The sequence below is a fragment of the Pseudophryne corroboree genome, chromosome 1 (genome assembly GCF_028390025.1).
Source record: "Pseudophryne corroboree isolate aPseCor3 chromosome 1, aPseCor3.hap2, whole genome shotgun sequence".
Lineage (NCBI taxonomy): Eukaryota > Metazoa > Chordata > Amphibia > Anura > Myobatrachidae > Pseudophryne > Pseudophryne corroboree.
This window is the reverse complement of record NC_086444.1, coordinates 850,127,757-850,147,874: the sequence shown is the minus strand read 5'-3', so window position 1 is coordinate 850,147,874 and position 20,118 is coordinate 850,127,757. Positions and strand designations below refer to the sequence as shown.

The window sequence follows — 20,118 nt, the reverse complement described above, 5'->3', positions numbered from 1 at the left end:
GCTCGCGGCGGAATTTGATAAAGACTGTCCCAACTCACCGGATGCCGTCGACCTCTCCGACCCGGATTCTTCGTCGTCATCCTTCCAATCATCGTCAATCACGAAGTCTGCCAAATCCCTGTCACCTCGGTCCTCTGTGGAAGATAAAACAAAAAAGGGGGGGGGGGGCGGCCCCCACCTGCGGCGCACGCCGGGCACCCCGCGTGGAATACGCAGCGACCGTGCTCCCCTGCCGTTACCGGTCTGATCCTAGCTTATAAATGAATATATATATAAATCTCGCAGCCTTTTTCTAGTGCTGCATGCGTGATTTTGCGATTCACCTGGAGATTCCATCTGCCAAGTCCTTTGCCATGACCTATGCGGAGCACTGTTTCCAGGTGTAGGGTCCTTGCTTTAGACATGTTGGTTAAAACCCCGTACCAGGGTATTTCACAGCACTGCCACCCTTTTAACTAGGAAGAGAAAGGCTGTGAGTGATGACGGAGCAAGGCTATCGGATCCGGCTGGAATTACTGTTCTCTTCTTTACATAGAATCCAGAACATGAGAAATGTATATATATAAATAAATGGGGGAAAAACGTTTAAACCACCAGCCGACATGCCGATATACACCCTTAACTGTAACTCAGCTACGCGGTAGAGTTGGTATCCGCTTGCTTCGTTGTATTCCTTTCAGGATCTTTACAATAGAAGTCCTTTGGACATACAATAGTCCAAAGGATTATTTTGTAAAGTAGATCCTCACATTTCTGCATATACTTTTTCGCCATTAGAGGGAGCTATTGGCACACATAAAACATCCCTCTGATCTATACAGGGGGGGGGGGGGGCTATCCCTTCCCCGTAAATGGCGCTCGTTTGGGATATTTAAGATAGCTGACTATTAAGACCTTTTTAATAATTCTAACCATATGGGGAGGCGCGCTATTGTACTGAGCGGCCTCTCCCCCACACAAAGCTGAGGAGAACTTCTCCTACAGCCGCCCGGAAACACTGCGGCGTCTCTGGTGTGCGCATGCGCTACGAGACCGTTTCACACCAAGTCCCGTAGCGGCGCCATACAGTGTCTCCCCGCACGCTGGTAATGTCCCGGACGCGGCTCTCCCCCTGGCCGCTGGTGATTAGCACCCATTCAGTGCCTGCCCGCAGCTGAGTAAATCTCCTCAGCTGCGTGCTCACTGCCGCGTCTCTCCCCTGCTCCCCGCCTCCGGCGGCTGAGGGCATGTGCACCGCCGCACGGCATTGGGATCTCCCGCTGGCTGGGCGCGCTGGGACCGCTCGATCAGGTCCCGCAGGGCGCCTCCCTGTTAGGGGAAACTTTGCGGGAGGGATCCCGGCCGCCTCACAGCGGTGTGTCCGCTGCGATACAGAGGGGAGGGGGAAACTGACCACAATAAATGGTTTCTAAAACCTGTCATATGCAGGAAGCTGTGCTAACTGGCCCTTAATACAACCAGTACTCACAGCCAGATGATTTGCAGAGGATCGCCTGTGCCTCTCCCAGTGATGCAGATCCCTTCAAAAGGGGATCTTTGTCTCCTCTGCATTATCAGGCTTTGTCCCCCTTTTCCTAGGGAGACGCAGCACTGTCTTGCATAAAACCAAATCACCAAGAGACTTAAAATGGCCTCGCCTTCCCTATATATATCAAGCCCTCCCCTTAAAGGCTGTACTTTCCTAACAGCTAGGTCCACCCCTCCCCAGATGTTTAACTCTTTTCTCTCCTATGCAGTCAATACTCTCTTCAACTCCTATCAGAGTCATAAATGAGAGCTAAAGGGGCTATGACTCATTCTTCAAGTGAGCCCTTTACCTCAACAAGAGGTGCAAGCCTTAGTATGTGAGATACATTGTATCTCTCTCTCTCTCTGTATATATGTGTGTGTGTGTGTGTGTGTGTGTGTGTGTGTGTGTGTGTGTGTGTTAGTACAGTTGTGCCAATTTGTATTGAGTGGTGGTACGGCTCTATGTCACCTACCACACTTGGGGGTGTTTCTGAGTCATACGCATAATGGCTGTAGCTGCGGGCAGACGCAATAGACTGATTGGCTACTTTATGCTAATACTATTATCTGTTCAACAAATGGGGTGGTTCATGCATGTGCAAGTGGAAACCCACAACAGTCATCATTAGTATTAGCACTAGCATCAGCCTAATGCTAGGTGCTAGAAATCTGTCCGAAACAGGCTTCCCTTTCCCATATGCATAACTCAGAATCACACAGAACTTTGGATAAATGCCCATAACATTCCCATGACACTCCCACATGTCAGGGTGGTGAAATGCAATTACTCTGCTGTTGGCCATTTCATGCCCCGAAACGCCCTATTTCATGGGAAGACAGATTCAGTCAAGTTCCATAAGATTCAGAACAGGACTGACATATACAGTACAAAAATGTGTAAATTTGTTTCTGCATCTGTGAAGAGAGATCCGAGCAGATTAAAACAAATCTCCTGGAGTGCTCCCAAATGTTTGCATTTTTCTACAAAATATCACATTTTGACATTCATGTTTCAATGAACTCATAACACTAAGGTGACATCAAGCATGTCTTTGTTTTTACTGAAAAAAAAAAATATACAGTATATGTTTGTGTGTCATATAACTGGTATCCTTAATTTATATGCAGCCACAAGGGGTCCGCAGCTCCTAACAAAATACATAAACAGATTCTGTGCAAAGAAACAAGAAATAAAATGACTTCCAATTCAAAGACAGTGCAGGACGTAGAAAGGTTGCAAGTCAAATAAACATTGTAGCATATATAGTCATCATACCCACAGAGCACTGTCTGCTGAACACAAAGTTCAGAATCGCTGATGGCAAAGGGGAGAAGATGAATGAGAGAGGGAGGAGCACAGGAGGGGAGGGTCTGGGACTCAGGGTCGACAGCACAAAGGTCGACACACCTTAGGTCGACGCCAATTGGTCGACACACCTTAGGTCGACATGGACAAAAGGTCGACAGGAACAAGGTCGACATTGAAAAAGGTTAACATGAGTTTTTTATGTTTTTTTGGTGTAGTTTTCTTCGTAGAGTGACCGGGAACCCCAATTAGTGCACCGCGTCCCCTCGCATGGCTCGCTTCGCTCGCCATGCTTTGGGCATGGTGCCTTCGCTCCGCTACCGCTTCGCTCGGCACACTTTACCGTTCCAATCGTAGTCCACGTGGATCGTTAAGTATGAAAAGGTTCAAAAAAAGAAAAAAATCCTGAAAAACTCATGTCGACCTTTTTCCATGTCGACCTTGTTCCTATCGACCTTTTGTCCATGTCGACCTTTTGTCCATGTCGACCTAAGGTGTGTCGACCAATTGGCGTCGACATAAGGTGTGTCGACCTTTGTGCTGTCGACCTGGAGTCCGGATACCGGAGGGGAGAGGGCACAGCTTGTGGGAACTTCAAATCTTTACAATTTACAGGATAGATGCCGACAGGGATGAAGCAGAGAGGTGGGACAGTGTACAAGGAATACAGGGGCAGATTTATTAAGCTTGGTGAAGTGATAAAGTGGAAGGTGATAACGCACCAGCCAATCAGCTCCTAACTTCCATGTTACACGCTGGGTTTGAAAAATGACAGGAGCTGACTGGCTGGTGAGTTATCACCTTAAGGTGCATACACACGGAGAGATTTTAACTATGAGAGATTTTGACTGAGCGTTTTCCCTTTTCCCTGAGCGTTTGACTAACTTTTCCAGTGATTTTGACTAACTTTTCCAGCGATTTTGACTAATTTTACCAGCGATTTTGGCTATGAGCGATTCTGGCTAACTCATTTAAGCAAGGGGATGCTTTTTCTTTTCCAGCGACCTAGCCAAAATTGACTTGCCTGCACAGTCTATTTTTAGCAGCGATAGCGACCTGGCGGGGACGCGCATCGCTATCGCTGGCTGTGTACACACAGAGCGATATGCACTAGCTTTCTGAGCGATTTTGACTATATAGTCAAAATCTCTCAGCTATATCGCTCCGTGTGTATGGACCTTTACACTTTATTACTTCACCAGGCATAATAAATCAGTGGTGAATTAGAATGAAAGCTGACAGGCTTAATAAAGAAATGGGTATAGAGAGAGAAGCTTTGGAGAGAGGTGGAAAGTCTGATAGGGAGAGGGAGAGCGTTCCAGTGGATGGGAGCAGCACCAGCAAACTTTTGGAGGTGGGAGTGGGAAGGGGTGTGGATCATTAGATCGACAGTGTCTAGGTCGACAATGTTTACGTCGACCACTATAGGTCGACAGTCACTAGGTCGACAGGGTTTGAAGGTCGACAGGGTTTCTAGGTCGACATGTTCTAGGTCGACAGGTCAAAAGGTCGACATGAGTTTTTCATGTTTTTTTCGGTGTTTTCTCTGTACAGTGACCGGGAAGCCCAATTAGTGCACCGTGTCTCCTCGCATGGCTCGCGCGGGTAAGGGTTACCGTTCCCAATCGTAGTCCGCGTGGATCGTTAAGTATGAAAAAGTTCAAAAAAAGAAAGAAAATGTGAAAAACTCATGTCGACCTTTTGACCTAGAAACCCTGTCGACCTTGAAAACATGTCGGCCTAGTGACTGTCGACCTATAGTGGTCGACCTAAACATTGTTGACCTAGGCACTGTCGATCTTCAGACCGGATCCCAGTGGGAAGACGTAATTAGCTGGGAAGACACATAATAACTGTTGGAATAGCTAGCGAAGAGTAGGTTGGGGAGGTTGGAGGGAGATGGGATCAGAGTTTTATGGTAGAGAGGAAGGATTGGGTGGGGGTTTGTAGGTGAGTGTCAGATTTTAATTGAGTTCTGTAGGGGAAATAGAGTCAAGGATCTGGAGGATAGGGGAGGTAGAAGTGTGGCAGCATTGTGGATGGATTGTAGTGGAGAGATGAGGGAGTCAGCAAGGCTGGATAAAAGGAGGATGCAATAATCTAGTGGAAAGATAATCAGTAAGTGGATGAGTTCTCCGGGGTGATAAAAGGGTTTGATCCTGGGAGAGGTATAAATTGAGAACACATAAGAGCCAAGAAAAGTACCTTGAAGGGCACCAACAGGTATAGGAAGAGTTGCAGAGGTGGAGTCATTAGAAGGGACAGAGAAAGAGCGGTCAGAGAGGTAGGATGACAATCAGGAAAGGACAGTGTCATATAGACCAAAGGATTGAGAGGAGATTAGAGTTGTGATACAATGTTTGGAGTGGGAAAGAGCAAAGCAGTAGAAGGAGAGCATGAATACGAATTAGAGGAAATCTGCAGGGGTGTGCAATTTCCTCCAGTGTCACTTGGTAGTTTGAGGTAGTTTGGTGCATGTGGAATGCAGGGTTGTAGTATGGATCTACAGTGCCTACAGAAAATCTTCATATCCTGTCAAATTCCTTAACATTTGCCAAATAACACCATGGTAAATAAAATGAATTCAGACTTTTACCAGCTTTAGTTACACTATAACCTTTTACAGTATATGAAAGTGAAAGCAACATTTACACAAAATCTTAACAATAAATATAATTTTATTACTGAAATACCTGGTTTGGATAAATCATCATACTCTTAAGCTGGGTACACACCTAAATATTTATTTGTCAAATCTGTCTGGTGGGGGAAAAATCTGGTAATGTACGGTATGGGAGCAAATGACAATCGACCATTTGCTCCCAAACACTGGAAAACAGACAATGGTCATTCAAATTGGTTAAATCCATTTGATTTAACAAATAATTCTGCAAGTAAGAACTGGCAAATATTTCCCAATCTAGGTGCTCAAAGCTGGTAGAGACCGAAATAGACTGATGGCTGTAATTGCAGCAAAGGGTGGCTCTACAAAGTATTAAATTAGGAGACTGATCACTTTTCCAACCCTGTTATTCTAGTTTTTCATGTTTTATTAATTATTAAAAAGTTTATTTTACATTCCTAGTGTTTTAGCGGGGTGCTGCGCCCTGTCTGGTTTTAAAATGCTAAAATGTGCCCTGCCCTCATGGGGTTGCCCCGCTGAAACAGCCTACCAGTGTCCCGCAAAGAGGAAAAGTTGCCGGGTGATTAGATGGCATGCGTATGTGCATGGCACCTATTCATTGCGTGGATGGAGCTTGGGGGTATCCCAGCATCTCCGTAAGTCCTGGGCATGCCCCCTAGACTGACGAACAGAGGGCGTGTCACAAAACCATGACCCCTCCACGAGCGCCCTGCTCTGTGTTCACCCTAATAATGTGACAGAAGCTAAGGATTTTGATAGGGTATGATGATTCTCCATAGGCACTATGGGGTAAATGTGTATAGGTACTATGGGGTAAATATAAAAGTCTGTGACTTGCAGGCATCGGAGAGTTCTTGTAAGCTTTCAATAAAATGCAAAAAAACAACTGTATTACAGCTGGTACAGCCTTCCATCTAGTGTGCTGAGCTTCAGTGATGAATTTGCAAACAATCAGAATTGATTAAGTAGTGCTGGAAACCGTCACCACGATCTGTTTCAGGCACCTGCAAATGATAAAGGCTTGTGGTAAATTTACCCCAAGATGTCACTTCATTGTCCACCCTAATTGAATGTACAACTTAGAGATATACAAGTGAATCAGAGTTAGAGCCGTACGCACTTTGGTCGTTCCTCATATACAGCTGAAGTGGCATAACTGGGTGGCAATGTGGCATTCACACAACAGAGACAGAGTTGCGGAGTATTCAGAGGTGAGCATATGCAAAGATCTGTCTGATGTCAACTGGATCTCATGCACCATGGATGGGTCTGCTACATATGCATGTAATAATGATGACAGCTGATCTAACAAGCGGAGAGCTGGTGGTGGCGCGGTCAGATTTCTGATTGCTGGAAGTGGTTGGGACTGCGATCGCATTACATTCAACTCAGATTCATGATGTCCATGGTATCAAATGGCATGGCAAATACAGAACAGAAACATTGTATTTTTGCACCACTGACGTTCATGCATGAAGATATAGCAGTAATCACACATGCACTGAGTATGGCAATCAATTTGCATACAAATGATAGTTATATGTAATAGAAATGAACAGAAAAATGTCAACATTATATGCCTGATTGAGTTGAATGTATATGTGCGTCTTTTGCCGGCCACATGTCTACAACTTTGTACTAATACAGCTACAAGTCTGCGTATGAATTGCCAGATGCTTCAATCGTGCTTGGTGCGTTTAAAAAAAACTGCACCTGGCCTATGCTAGATGTAGATTCTCCGTCTGAGTATGGCATCCAATGTCAGTGATTATGCATCTGTGTACGCAACCAGTTCAGTGACACTCCTATAACACACACATAAGACAGACCATCTCTGTGTGTCTCAATTGCCACCTCCTGTCACCGCCCAGGAACCCTCAATACATTTTCCATACATTTCTCCATGCGTGGGTCTGAAATTGCAACTGCAGCTACTGTATGTAAGAACACCATTGGGACACATGCGACTTAGGCACGTGCAGTAAAAAAAAAATATCAACCAACATCTACATAGTTGGAAACTCAGAATATGGCACTACATCTAGTTAGCATTTAAAAAACATGTTGTATGTTATTTAGTTTTAAAAACTAATATTCCCACTTACTTGACTATGAATGGAGAACAAGCTTCTTCTAAAATGCTTTTTTCTGAGTGTATATGTTCTTGCTGCCTATTTTCCACAATGTGCTTCTTCTTTATGCATTTCATAGCAAATACTAATTGTTCATTTTTTACTTTTACCTGCAAAAGTAATAAACATGGCTGATCATGCAGCAATGATTATAATGACATACAGTCATAGGGGGTAATTCAGACCTGATCGCTAAGCTGCATTTTCGTACAGCGGGCGATCAGGTCTAAACTGCGCAGGCAATGCGCAGGTGCATCGCACGGGTACGTCGCACGGGATGCGCAGTTGCATTGCACGGGTACAATGCGCAGGTGCGTCGCACGGGTACAAAGCGCAAGTGCGTCGCACAGATACAAAGCAAATCGCAATGCGCAGGTGCGTCGCACGGGTACAAAGCGGATCGCCACTCAGCAATGGGTTTGTGCGAAGAATCCATTCGCACAAGCGTACGCAAGAAGATTAACAGGAAGAAGGCATTTGTAGGTGTTAACTGACTGTTTTCTGGGGGTGGTTGGAAAAACGCAGGCGTGTCTATGCGTTTGCAGGGAGGGTTCCTGACGTCAATTCCGGTCCCGGACAGGAAGTGATCGCAGCGGCTGAGTAAGTCCTGGGCTGCTCAGAGACTGCACAAGATCTGTTTGTACAGCTCTGCTACACATGCGTTCACACACTTGCAAAACGATAATACACTCCCCTATGCGAACGCAGGACTGCAAAAAAAACCTAGCGAGCGAACAGGTCTGAATTAGGCCCTTAATCCACTGTACAAGAGGCGGCTACTGAAATAAGAAATTAAGGCACACTTTGCAGCTGCGTCTTCTGCACCAGAATCACATTTAACCTATGTTTTTTACTGAAACGATATTCTTAACATTTCTCCCAACACTCGACTTATAACTGGCTTATTTCATAGTTAAATACCAGATGACAGGCAGTAACAGAGCAGGAATATAATTCATAGGACCTGTTTGATAGCCTGATGCCAATCCTAAGGTAAGTAACGTATTGGAACTGTGGGTCTGATTCAGAGATGGATGGTATTGCAAAGCTGTAGCGTCATTGTAGGCAGCGACTCTCTTAAAATATGTAAGAGTCAGATCAATTGCGTGAACGTCTGTCATCTGAGTTACCCTCAGGTTACTCTGGATAACTGATGTTTGCATGCTGCTGGGGCCAGAGAAGCTGCAGCAGAAGCAGATTCTGGCCTCGGCACACCTAGAAAACAAGGCGGACAGGCCCCTGTTTTGCAAAACACTCCCCGTTGGTGTCACCTCCTTGCCGCCAAACAACTGCAGACTGTCACTATCCTGATGTCTGCAGCCGCACTGCTTCCGAATACCCAGGACCCGGTCTGCACAAGCACAGTTCATAAAACATTGGAGATGTACGTAAACCATTGGGTTTTATGCAAGCAAATAATTATCCTTTAAATCAGTGCATATATCATACAGATGTGTCCCTTTACATGTGCGCTACAAGTCATGTTACACATAAAACGTGAGTGCCATGTGACTTGGTAGCACCGAGCATCTTTGAGTTTTTCCCCCCGCAACAATGTGTCTTAGTTGGAAAGTAATGCAATAGGACGCACAAGCAACTTCTGCTGATTAAATTGATATGCAGCATGCCTATATTCTGTGTATGACTGTGACTTTATTTGTATACAAAATTTTATGCTACAGTGCTTTTATAGAAAACACTGTAACGTGACAATTCGGATAAAGATACAGTCGCAATTACACACAGAATGCTGCATATCATTTTAATCAGCGGGTTCTACTTGTGCGTCCTATTGCATTACCCTGCGACTAAGACGCATTTTCACGGGAAAAACGCTCAAAAAGACGCTCAGTGCTACAGAGTGCCTCCACAGCATGGCGCGACTTGAAGAGTTATGCAGCAAGGATATAAGAGGACACATCTGTATATCATTACATTTCAATTATTTTATACTAAATAAAAATTAGTTTATAGATCTGTATTTCCCAAAAATAAATTGGCTAATATTTCATAAAAAAATTCACTAAATCTACTTGTCAAGTGAGTCCATTGTTTGTAATGTTAAGTTCCTGGTAATGTAGCTTTTGTTCTCACATACTTTCACTAGTTTTTATTCGCTGGTTTAACCTCTTCCTTCCATTTCACTTCCAGATTGATAATATACACATTGTTTTCATAAACAGTACAATAATAGGAGAAGTAAAATCACTACACAAGTTCTGATACAAACTTAGGTAACACTGTACAACACACATTCTTATTTTTATTATTATTATTAGCCCCTAGGCTGACTCGCCGACCATACAGTGCAGGAAGGAACCACTTAGCACATATAAACATACATGTTCACATACTGTATGTGCTTGCTGGTTCACCTGGGGATCGGCACCTCTGTGTGCTTCAGGCGCCATGCGGCACCTGGGACTCAGCATAAGGCAACACACTCCTTCTAAGCCCACCCCCGGACTCCCGTTGGCCAGTTTCACAGGAGTCTGGCGGCGGGCTTAAAAGAAGTGTGATGCCCTATGCTGAGTCCCAGGTTCCGCATGGCGCCTGAAGCACACAGCGCTGCCGATCCCCAGAGAAACCAGTTAGCACATATGTTACATACATCAGAACATGTATGTTTATATGTGCAAAGCATTTCCCCCCTGCACTATATGGTCGGCACTGTATTCGCCACTGATGATGATTATTATTATTATTATTAATTACAATTACTTTTTCAATAATTCAGTTTCTCTTAAAAATAAAGTCTCTTACAAGTTCCACTCTCCCGAACCCTCCAACACCCAATGTGGTTATAATCTCTAGGTCATCAAATGGTGAGGAAGAGGAAAATCGTGAAACTGTTTCTTTCATCTGAATCTTTTCAAGTGACACCATCTTGTCAAGCTGTCTACCTGTGGATTTCCTAAAGCAAGGAACAAAAACAATTAAACAATGTGAATATATACTTTTACAGCAAATTATTCAGGTGAATATTGAATCTAACTTTGGACAAATTGCCTTGTAAATCCAGCTGTTTCAGACAATCTAGAAAAGTTAAAAAACGAATTATGCATCAATAAGCATTGACATGAATAGGTCCATTCATTTCAATTGTGTTTCCACAGGAACTACTTTCCACAGCTCTACTTACTGAATGGATACATTAAAATGAAAATAGTTTTCCATTACTGCCCAAATGGGTTTTGAAAAAAACTGTAATAATGGAACTTGTAGGGCTTATTTAGTGTTCTTTGGGGGTAATTCTGAGTTGATCGCAGCAGGAATTTTGTTAGCAGTTGGGCAAAACCATGTGCACTGCAGGGGGGGGGGGGACAGATATAACATGTGCAGAGAGAGTTAGATTTGGGTGTGGTGTGTTCAATCTGCAATCTAAATTGCAGTGTAAAAATAAAGCAGACAGTATTTACCCTGCACAGAAACAAAATAACCCACCCAAATCTAACTCTCTCTGCACATGTTATATCTACCTCCCCTGCAGTGCACATAGTTTTGCCCAATTGCTAACATAGTTCCTGCTGCGATCAACTCAGAATTACCCCCAATGTCCCCAAAGCTCTCTAGAATCCTTAATTAAACCATCATTAATATACATCTGGAAATCTATAATTAAGTAGGTAATTTATTATCACTTTGATTATGCTCAATGTTAAGAGCTAACTACGAGGTCTTTAAAATAATTGCAGCATAATACAAATTACCATCTCACTTAATAAAAATGTCCAATTCTCTATTGCTGCCTCGTTCACAGACATATTGGGTCGGCCCTACAGTACAGCTGATGGCGATCTATCTTGCAGATACATCGTCATGTCTGGGTGTGTGTTCGGGCGACCCGCCGACCGTACGTACACTGGCTGCAGGGACTGACATCACAGCTGGGTGGGCAAATTGAAATGCCTGCACAATTGTGACAGGTACTGTATACTGGCCGATTGGTGAGTGTATATGCTTACCAAATCCCTCGCTGTCGACAGTCAACATACTGTGTACCCAAACTAAGGCTGGGTACAAACTTGATGAGATCGCAAAGGATGCAATGTTGTCAGCGACAGGACCCGGCATCAGCATGTGCATACACACTTGGCAGACTTGGCAGATGCAGACAGCAGCAGGAAGGGGGGCGTGCCATGCTGCATGCGTCAGCATGGCATCGTTAACGACAACCCCAGATTTGACTGCATGCACAGGCAATAGGGGATATTGTTAACGACCCGCGGGAGTGAGCATCATTCACAATATAGGGCCTAATTCAGACCTGATCGTAGATGTGCTAAATTTAGCACATCTACGATCAGTCTTCAGACATGCGGGGGGACGCCCAGCACAGGGCTAGTCCGCCCCGCATGTCAGGCTCGACCGCCCCCCCGCGCAAGTACAAAAGCACAGCTGCAATGCTTTTGTATTGGGAGAGTAGCTCCCAGACAGCACAGCTCCCAGCCAGCACAGCTCCTGCGTGCTGGCATGGAGCTACTCGCCGATGCCCGGGTTGCAGCGGCTACATGTGATGTCACGCAGCCACCGCCCCGGCCTGCCCACCCAGGGCCAGGGCACGCCCCCTCCCACCAAGCGACCGCCTCTGCCTGTCAATCAGGCAGAGACGATCGCAGGGCTAAGACAGCCGTCGGCTGTCTAGCATGCGCCGGCGCACTGTCGCACAGCAGCAATCAGGTCTGAATTAGCCCCATAGTGCGTACACACTTAACAATGTGAACGATCAGCTGCACTTAGTCAACTGTGTCTCCAAGCCCAAGACTTGCAAAAAGTGTCAAAATACCACTACATAACCAATCCACATCATCAGCCAGATGATGCAGTAGTGCCTGCACATTATTTTCAGACATAACACTTAAATATTTGTCAATATGTAAATCTAAAGGTGGGTACACACTAGGCAATGTGCTCTATTGGCGGTTGGCGGCAGTGCATACACACTGAGCGATATGCAAACGATATCACTCAGTGACGTCACCCCGCGGCCGGCCCGTGTATGCAGTTTTTGGACGACAGTACAAATTGTGCTGCATGCACGGCCAACAGCGATGGTCGTTAGCGACCCGCAGGGACGCGCATTGCTTGGCGGCATACACACTTAGCGATAACGTAAAGGACGTGCTCAGGATGGGTCAAAATGAGCAACGTTGTTTAATTCATTGCTAAGTGTGTACCCACCTTAAACTGATCTAAAAGAAAATATCTTCCAACAAAAGAAAGGTAACTTCAACAAAAGTTCAACATGTGTTTGTGACCAGATGATAGCAGATACGCATGTCCTGCATTTGGTAAGGTGGGATGTAATACCCTAGTCTCCAGAGGAACATGAGAACACAGATAAACATACTGTACATTATTCCAAATAGATTCATGTATAGAAAAACAATATCACAACTAGCAAGACATGGTAGACTGATGAGTGAGAAGACAAGTGGATCCATGAAATTGTACCTGTTCAAGCAAAGCCCCACTGCAAGATAATACTATATTTTATGGCTTTAGTTACATATATTTTGTTTGCATGCTATTTATTCCAAGTGCTACAAGAGAACAAACCAGCCCTCTATAGTCTAAGCACTGGCAAATGCATGGCAATCCCCTGTACGTTTCTTTGAAGCTATGCAATGCTATTTGCAGACATGTGTTTACTGTGCATCGTCATTTTTTATATAAATATATTAAAAGCCGGTTTTAGCAACAACATTACCTGGTAATGTGCCTCTGGATTAAGTACAGAGTATAAGCACATTCAAGATTCAAATATGCAAAATCGGGCAACGTAAGCCCCGCCCCGAACTGTCAAACACCGGCACCTAGCAGGCACTAGGAACCCGCGTTCTGATAAACCCCGCCTATTTAGTATAAGCCCCACCCCTCTAAAGTCCGCTCTTTGGGAGGGGACTGTTGAGATGAGGAGGCGGTACAATCCTTACACGTGAGATCCCTGGTAAATGCAGTATATATTTACTTGCACATTCACGCTGAATACTGTGTAAAGCAATCCCTGACCAGAAACAAAACGCTGTTTGTGGCAGTGTCCACTGGTTTGTAAAAACTGGTTAATAAATTAGTAAAAATGAATCTTATACTTTAACAAACTTAATGCACATATTTCAGAGAGTGTATGTATATATATGTATATATATATATATATATATATATATATATATGCTAAAATAAAAATTCTGCCAAATGTTCCTATTTATTTAGAGCTCATATAACACATGCTTATTTATGGGTTTAGCATATGCGCAACTGCAATGCATTGAATGTAGTGGATAGACATGCATAAATCAGGGCGCAGTGTTGCTGCTAATGTTTTTGGAACGCCACCTTTGCTAGTTTCATCTTTTTCTTTGATCTTAATGTGGAGATGTGCCCTGTGTCCCATCAGCACTGCAGGGTGCAGGGGATCTGTGTCCCCTGCGAGCGCAAGGGTGGACAGCGCTGGGGCAGCTGGTCTGTCCCCAGCGCTGGGTATACAGCAGCGGCGGGTGTCTGGTGCAGGGATCAGACGTTTCCCTGCACCAGGCTGTCGGCGGCGGTGGGTAGCGGCGCGGCAGCGGCGCTTTAAACTTGGCGCCATTCTGGCCGCCAATCAAAAGCGCCGCCCGCGGCTTTTCAAATCCGGCGCCGGCCGCGAGCCAATAGCGGCTCGCGGGGCGCCGGCCAATCGGAGGCGGGCGCGGCGAGCCAATCGGCGTTCGCCGCGTCATGGGCCCCACCCCCGGCGTCTGACGTCGGACGCCGGGCGGGAACCAAAGAAGAGGGCCGCGCGCGGGAGAAGAGAAGACGCCGGGCGGGAGCCGAAGACGGAGGGCACGCGGAAGAGCGCTGAAGAGCTCGGGTGGCCGCGGAAGAGGCCAGAAGACTCCAGGCTTGGGGAAGAAGATGTCCAGCGGCGGCTGGATGCGGCGAAGCGACGGCGGCGCCGCTGGCCAAGACGGGCCAGCGGCAGAAGAGCCCATCCAGGATTGAGAAGCGCTGCAGTGGTGGGAAGCAATAGAGCTGTGCAGTTCCCCACTGCAGCCTTCTCCACCAAGGTAGGCCCTTGTAAGGTGCCCCCCTCCCATTCCTCCCTAGACCACCGGGTGATCGGGCATTAGGCCCGTGGGCATAGTCAGGCCCTTCCAGCCTGTGGGCACAAAGTCGGGCCCTCCCAGCCCATGGGCATTTCTGGTCGGGCCCTCTTGGCCCGTGGCACTGTCGGGCGGGCATTAGGCCCGAGGGCACATAGTGGACACTAGGCCCGTAAGGATAGTCAGGCCACCGGCCTGTGGCACCAGTTAGGCGGGCATTAGGCCCGAGGGGCATATCAGGCAATAGGCCTGTGGGGCATTAGAGGGCATTAGGCCCTAGTGTATGTTGGCCAATTAGGTTAATGTAAGGTGACGCTGGGTACTAGGCTCAGGTCACCCAACGTGCGCAAATAGGGGGCGCTAGACCCAATAAATAAGCGGTTCCCCCGAAGGTGAATAGAGGTGGCACTGGGCACTAGGCCCAGTCCACCCCAAGGTGTTTAGGCAGGCAGGCCCGCTCGGCCTGAGCCCCTGGAAAGAGAGTACGGGAGGTGGGTGAGCTGTGCGGCCCCCACTACCTGGTGTTCTGATTCAGGTACTTAAAGGGACAGCACTGTGGTAGTTGCTTGCGCTGTGGATTGTGATTGGATATGTTGTTACCGTGCAGGGCAAAGTGTGAGCTTGTTAAGTCTGTGTTTAGTTTTGTTGCACCACACCCACATAGCTAGTTTGAGGGCTCTGCCGTTATAGTTAGTATAGGGGTGTGACACTAGGTTAGAGTTAGGCCCTGCACGGCTGTTTGGTTGTTTGTTTGCCTCCTTACAGGGACCTGTAAGAGAAGAAGACGTTCGCAGTGCGGAACTGACGGTGAGTAGCATCTGTGTACGTTTGTCCCTTTGTCTGTCCCCGAGCGCCGGAACAGGGGTTTGCTCACGGACGTGAGAACCCCTTCATCACACTACGCGCGAGAGTGCGAGTGTGTGACTTCTAGGTGGCTGAGGCTTTGTGCCAGTGATGACCTTTCACCCAACCGGTGAAGGTCGCCGTCACCCCTGGGGTATCCCCTTTTCCGGTGGAAGAAGGGTTGATACCCCCCCTTAAGGTAGACTATTTTCTCCTCAGCTCGTTCGTCTGTCAGCTCCGAGAGGGAATCGCCGTGTCCGGATCCGACTGAAGATTGCCAGGTCCGTTGAAGGTTCCGATACCTGAAGGTGAGAGAGAGCGGCGCCTGGTGAGTACCGAAACTACACCTGCACGGCAGCAGGCACCACCACACGCACCGCCGCCCTCTTACATTAAAACGCTGCTCATTGATATCTAAATCAATTCACAACAGTAATGGGACATCAGGACTTACTGTGACTTGTCCAAACTTCAAATTCAAATGTTTTCTTTACATTATTATTTGTATTTCCATATAATGTGCACCTCAGAGAATGTATAAAAATCAGGCTGCAACCAACTGCTATATCTGGAAAGACTCCTATATGCACAATCTCTGTTCATAATGGGGGTCAGGGCCGGATCTAGACTTTGTGTTGCCCCGGGTGAAAAATAGGGGCGTGGCTTCACGGAGAAAGGGCGTGGTCAGTTATGCCCCCTGTAGAGTTGTGCCCCCTAGTTGCGCCGTGCCCCCAGTACTGTGCCCCCTGTAGAGTTGTGCCCCCTAGTTGCGCCACTTAAAAAATAAAAAAATTAATACTTACAATCCCCGCTCCTGCTTCCGACCGCTGCTGCTCTCTGTCTCCGGCCGCCGGCGCCGCTCCTCAGATCTATGGGAGAGACGTCATGATGTCTCTCCCATAGCACCGCATAGACACTAGAGGTCAATTATGACCTCTAGTGTCTATGTGCCGCTCCCACAATGCAGTGCGGTGCGCGATGACTTCAGCACCGCACTGCAGCACCGGGGGGCACCAGTAGCGGATCTTGCCACGGCGGCAGCGCTCTCCGGACGGCGGCAGCGCCCTCCGGAAGGCGGTGCCCCGGGCAAAAATCCTGCATGCCCATAGCAAGATCCGCTACTGATATAAACTAGGCAATTTCTGGCTAAAAAATAAACGATAACGATATTTATGTCGTTATCGTTTATTCTTAGCCTGAAATCGTCCAGTGTGTATGTGGGTGATATTGGTGAACAATGCGCGCTCCCGCATGTCGCTCAGCGTTCATCAATATTGAGCTGACATGCAGCTCAACCCGTCAATGTCAGGCTGAGCTGCATGTTCAGGAATGCCGGCGGTGAGATCACTGAACGATCACGTTCAGTGTGTACGCACTATATCGTTAAACACCTTATCGTTCAACGATATAGTCGTCCATCGCAATCCCAACTCGTGTAGTGTGTACCCGCCTTTACAGTCTCAAATACCTTATCCTGAAACAAGACACACTGCTATGCAGTATCCTGTGCCTACCTAGCCTGCAGTCCCGGATTAAACACTGTAGGGGCACCTAGGCAGTCGTTGTGGATCCCCTCACAAATTATCTCATAATACGTTTTTAATTTTACCAACAGTCTACGATCAGGAAACTGTAATGTGAATCTGATGTCTATGGTTTACATAATTACAGTATTTTCTCTGTCGCATCTCTAATGTAAAGTTTCTGTTGAGTTGGTTAATTTTTTCTATCTTTTGGAAACAATTTAAGAAAGCTGGATTTAAATTTTCTTTTAAGATCAAATCAATATTATTTATTCAATTTTTCCTGGGTCCCTAAAGGGCGCGGGCCCATAGGCCAGTGCCTACTCTGCCTATTTGGTAATCCAGCACTGCTAGCCTGCATTTACCAAGTACTGTCCCTATCTATCCAGATTCTCTGAATAGAAAGACAAAGCGGTATATTTACTATAATTCGTGTTCATCCGATTTTCACTGCTGTCAATTCCATCTCTGTAATGTACTAAGCACAAAACACAGCAGTGTTTGCTTAAATAGACATGAAAATCATAGTAGAACATACATGTACAAATAAATATACCATCAGCCATACTCGGAAGGACTTTTGAAAGGCACCACTACAACTTGGAAATTTACCAACATTCGTTTCTGCAAATGCACTTTTCAAATAGAAGTCCTTTTGAGCAGCATGTTTTGAGAAGCCTGCACGGGTCAGTGAGAGCAGTGCGGTGCTTCTCTCTGTAAAAGTATAATAAAGTGTTAAGAAAAAATAAACTGCGTGGGGTCCCCCCTCCTAAGCATAACCAGTCCCAGGCTCTTTGAGCTGGTCCTGGTTCTAACAATACAGGGGAAAAATTGTGTGAGGTCCCCCTGTAATTAAAGAACCAGAACCGGGCTCTTGGACCGGTCCTGGTTCCAAAAATACAGGAAGGGGGGGAAGGACGTAGGGGTCCCCAGTATTTTTAAAACCAGCACCAGGCTCCACTAGCCAAGGAGGTAATGCCACAGCCGAGAGACACATTTATACTGATCCATACAACCGCAGTGCCAGATTAATGCCCACATGGGCCTGGAGCTGAAATTTTTAAAGGACTATTTTCTGCCGATGCAGGGGGTGTGATCAGCACCACAAAGTATTTCTCCTAGGTGGGCATGGGTGATGTGGCACACTATATAACTGCACTATCTCATCACACCACACCCACACACTTTGGAGCCCATTTACTAATTATCAGGTTTTTGACTGATAATTATAATTTCTTATTGGCGCTATTCGTGGCAATTAGAAATTATCTATCGCCAGCATGTATCATCTTACACACAACATAACTGCACTACCTCTCAGCGCTACATAATTTCACTACCTCCCCACACTGCATCACTGTGCTACCTCCCAGAACTACATCCTGTGCTATCTTCCCGCACTACACCACTACACTGCCTCCCAGCACTACATCCTGTGCTACCTTCCTGTACTACATCACTACACTGCCTTCCAACACTACATCACTGTGCTATCTTCCAGCACTACATCACTGCACTACATCACTTTGCTAACTCCCAAAACTACTTCCCTGTGCTACCTCCCAGTACTACATAGCTGTGCTACATTTCAGCACTACACTAAATCACTGCGCTAACTCCCAGCACTAAGTCACTGCACTACCTCCCCCACTACATTTCTGCACTATATCAATGCACTACCTCCACAAACCACATCTCTAAACTACCTCCTTCCTCTCTTACCGAAAAAACAAATATTTAAAATGAAGATGACATTTAGACATGTATACATTATATGTGTGTGTGTGTGTGTGTGTGTGTGTGTGTGTGTGTGTGTGTGTATTTACTGTATGTATATATATATATATATATAATGGATAGGTTATGTTAACTATATAGACTATAATAAATGTTATGACAGCTAAACATTTTTGTTCTACAAAATGTTCTATAAAAAATAAACACTCACTTTTAGATATGTATATTATCAACATAAATCTTATCACATGTAGAGGGGGAGGTAAAATCCAATCTGGTACTAGCAACCACACAGTTCTAGTTATTTTACATTACTACGTATTTGCTGCACAAAAGTCTTACCCCTATATAATGCAGTGTCGCTAAGCTGCCTGTCACTGTCTGCCTCAGCCGTGTCTTCCTCTCTGTATGCACAGCATGATGTCACGTCATGGTTTACATATAGCCAGAGCTGGATTAAGCCTTCAGGGGGTCTGGGGCAGTTAATAAAGTGGGGGCCCTATGAATTTATATGTAATGGATAGATAGATAGATAGATAGATAGATAGATAGATAGATAGATAGATAGATAGATCGATCGATCGATCGATCGATCGATCGATCGATAGATAGAACCCCGAAGAAGAAAGATAGATGATAGATAGATAGATAGATAGATAGATAGATAGATAGATAGATCTAATAGAAAAAAAATTCAACTAACGACCCCAGTTCACCCCCCAGCTACTCTTCTTCTCTATTCTCCTGTAAACACCCTCCCCTGCTGCTGACCCCCCCTCCCCCTCCCCGCTTAGTTCTGCTATGGGCCTATTTTTATGGGCGGCCCTGGAGCTGCAGCTTCACCTGCCCCATTGCTAATCCAGCCATGTGCAGCCGTAGCATCCGTAGCATTACCTCCCAACTAGTCAGCCCTAGCCAGGATTCCGTGGGGGAGTGGGGACCCCCCCCAATAAAGCCCCCTCCCCCCCCCCTCCATGGCCCCCAAGGGCCAGGAATGAAGCTCAAGGCTATGCTCATTACCCCTGGGCTGTGCGTGGCGAGTTCATAACATTTAAGTGTAAAATTAAGATTTAGTGTTGTAGTTTACTTGTGGAATTACAGATCCCAGCAAGCCTCTCCCGCATGCTGGTACTTGGAGAACCACCAGTACCAGCATTTGGGGCATTAAAGGGCCCGCTGGTACCTGTAGTTCCACTAATAAAACATATTACAAAAAAGGCAGGACACACACACACCGTAGTTAGTATAACTTTAATATATCACCCTTGCACGCTCACATACAAACACACAGCAGCCAAAAATTAATGCATACATGAAAACACGAATTCAGTAAACAAGGGAG

The 20,118-nt window shown here is 46.0% G+C and overlaps 1 protein-coding gene across 3 annotated transcripts in view; it reads right to left on the bottom strand.

The window, feature by feature from the left end:
* PRKG2 (protein kinase cGMP-dependent 2) overlaps positions 1–20,118 on the bottom strand; it is a 168,844-nt gene that overhangs the window by 24,245 nt on the left and 124,481 nt on the right. For 2 of the 3 annotated variants that reach the window (XM_063919955.1, XM_063919953.1), the window contains exons 10-11: positions 10,355–10,505; positions 7,565–7,701 (exon numbers count right to left, since the gene is read on the bottom strand). In XM_063919955.1, the coding sequence (XP_063776025.1) occupies positions 7,565–7,701; positions 10,355–10,505 (288 nt within the window). Of the gene's footprint in view, positions 1–7,564; positions 7,702–10,354; positions 10,506–13,301; positions 13,404–20,118 lie in introns of those variants that run through there. The other variant, XM_063919954.1, reaches the window with a different exon arrangement.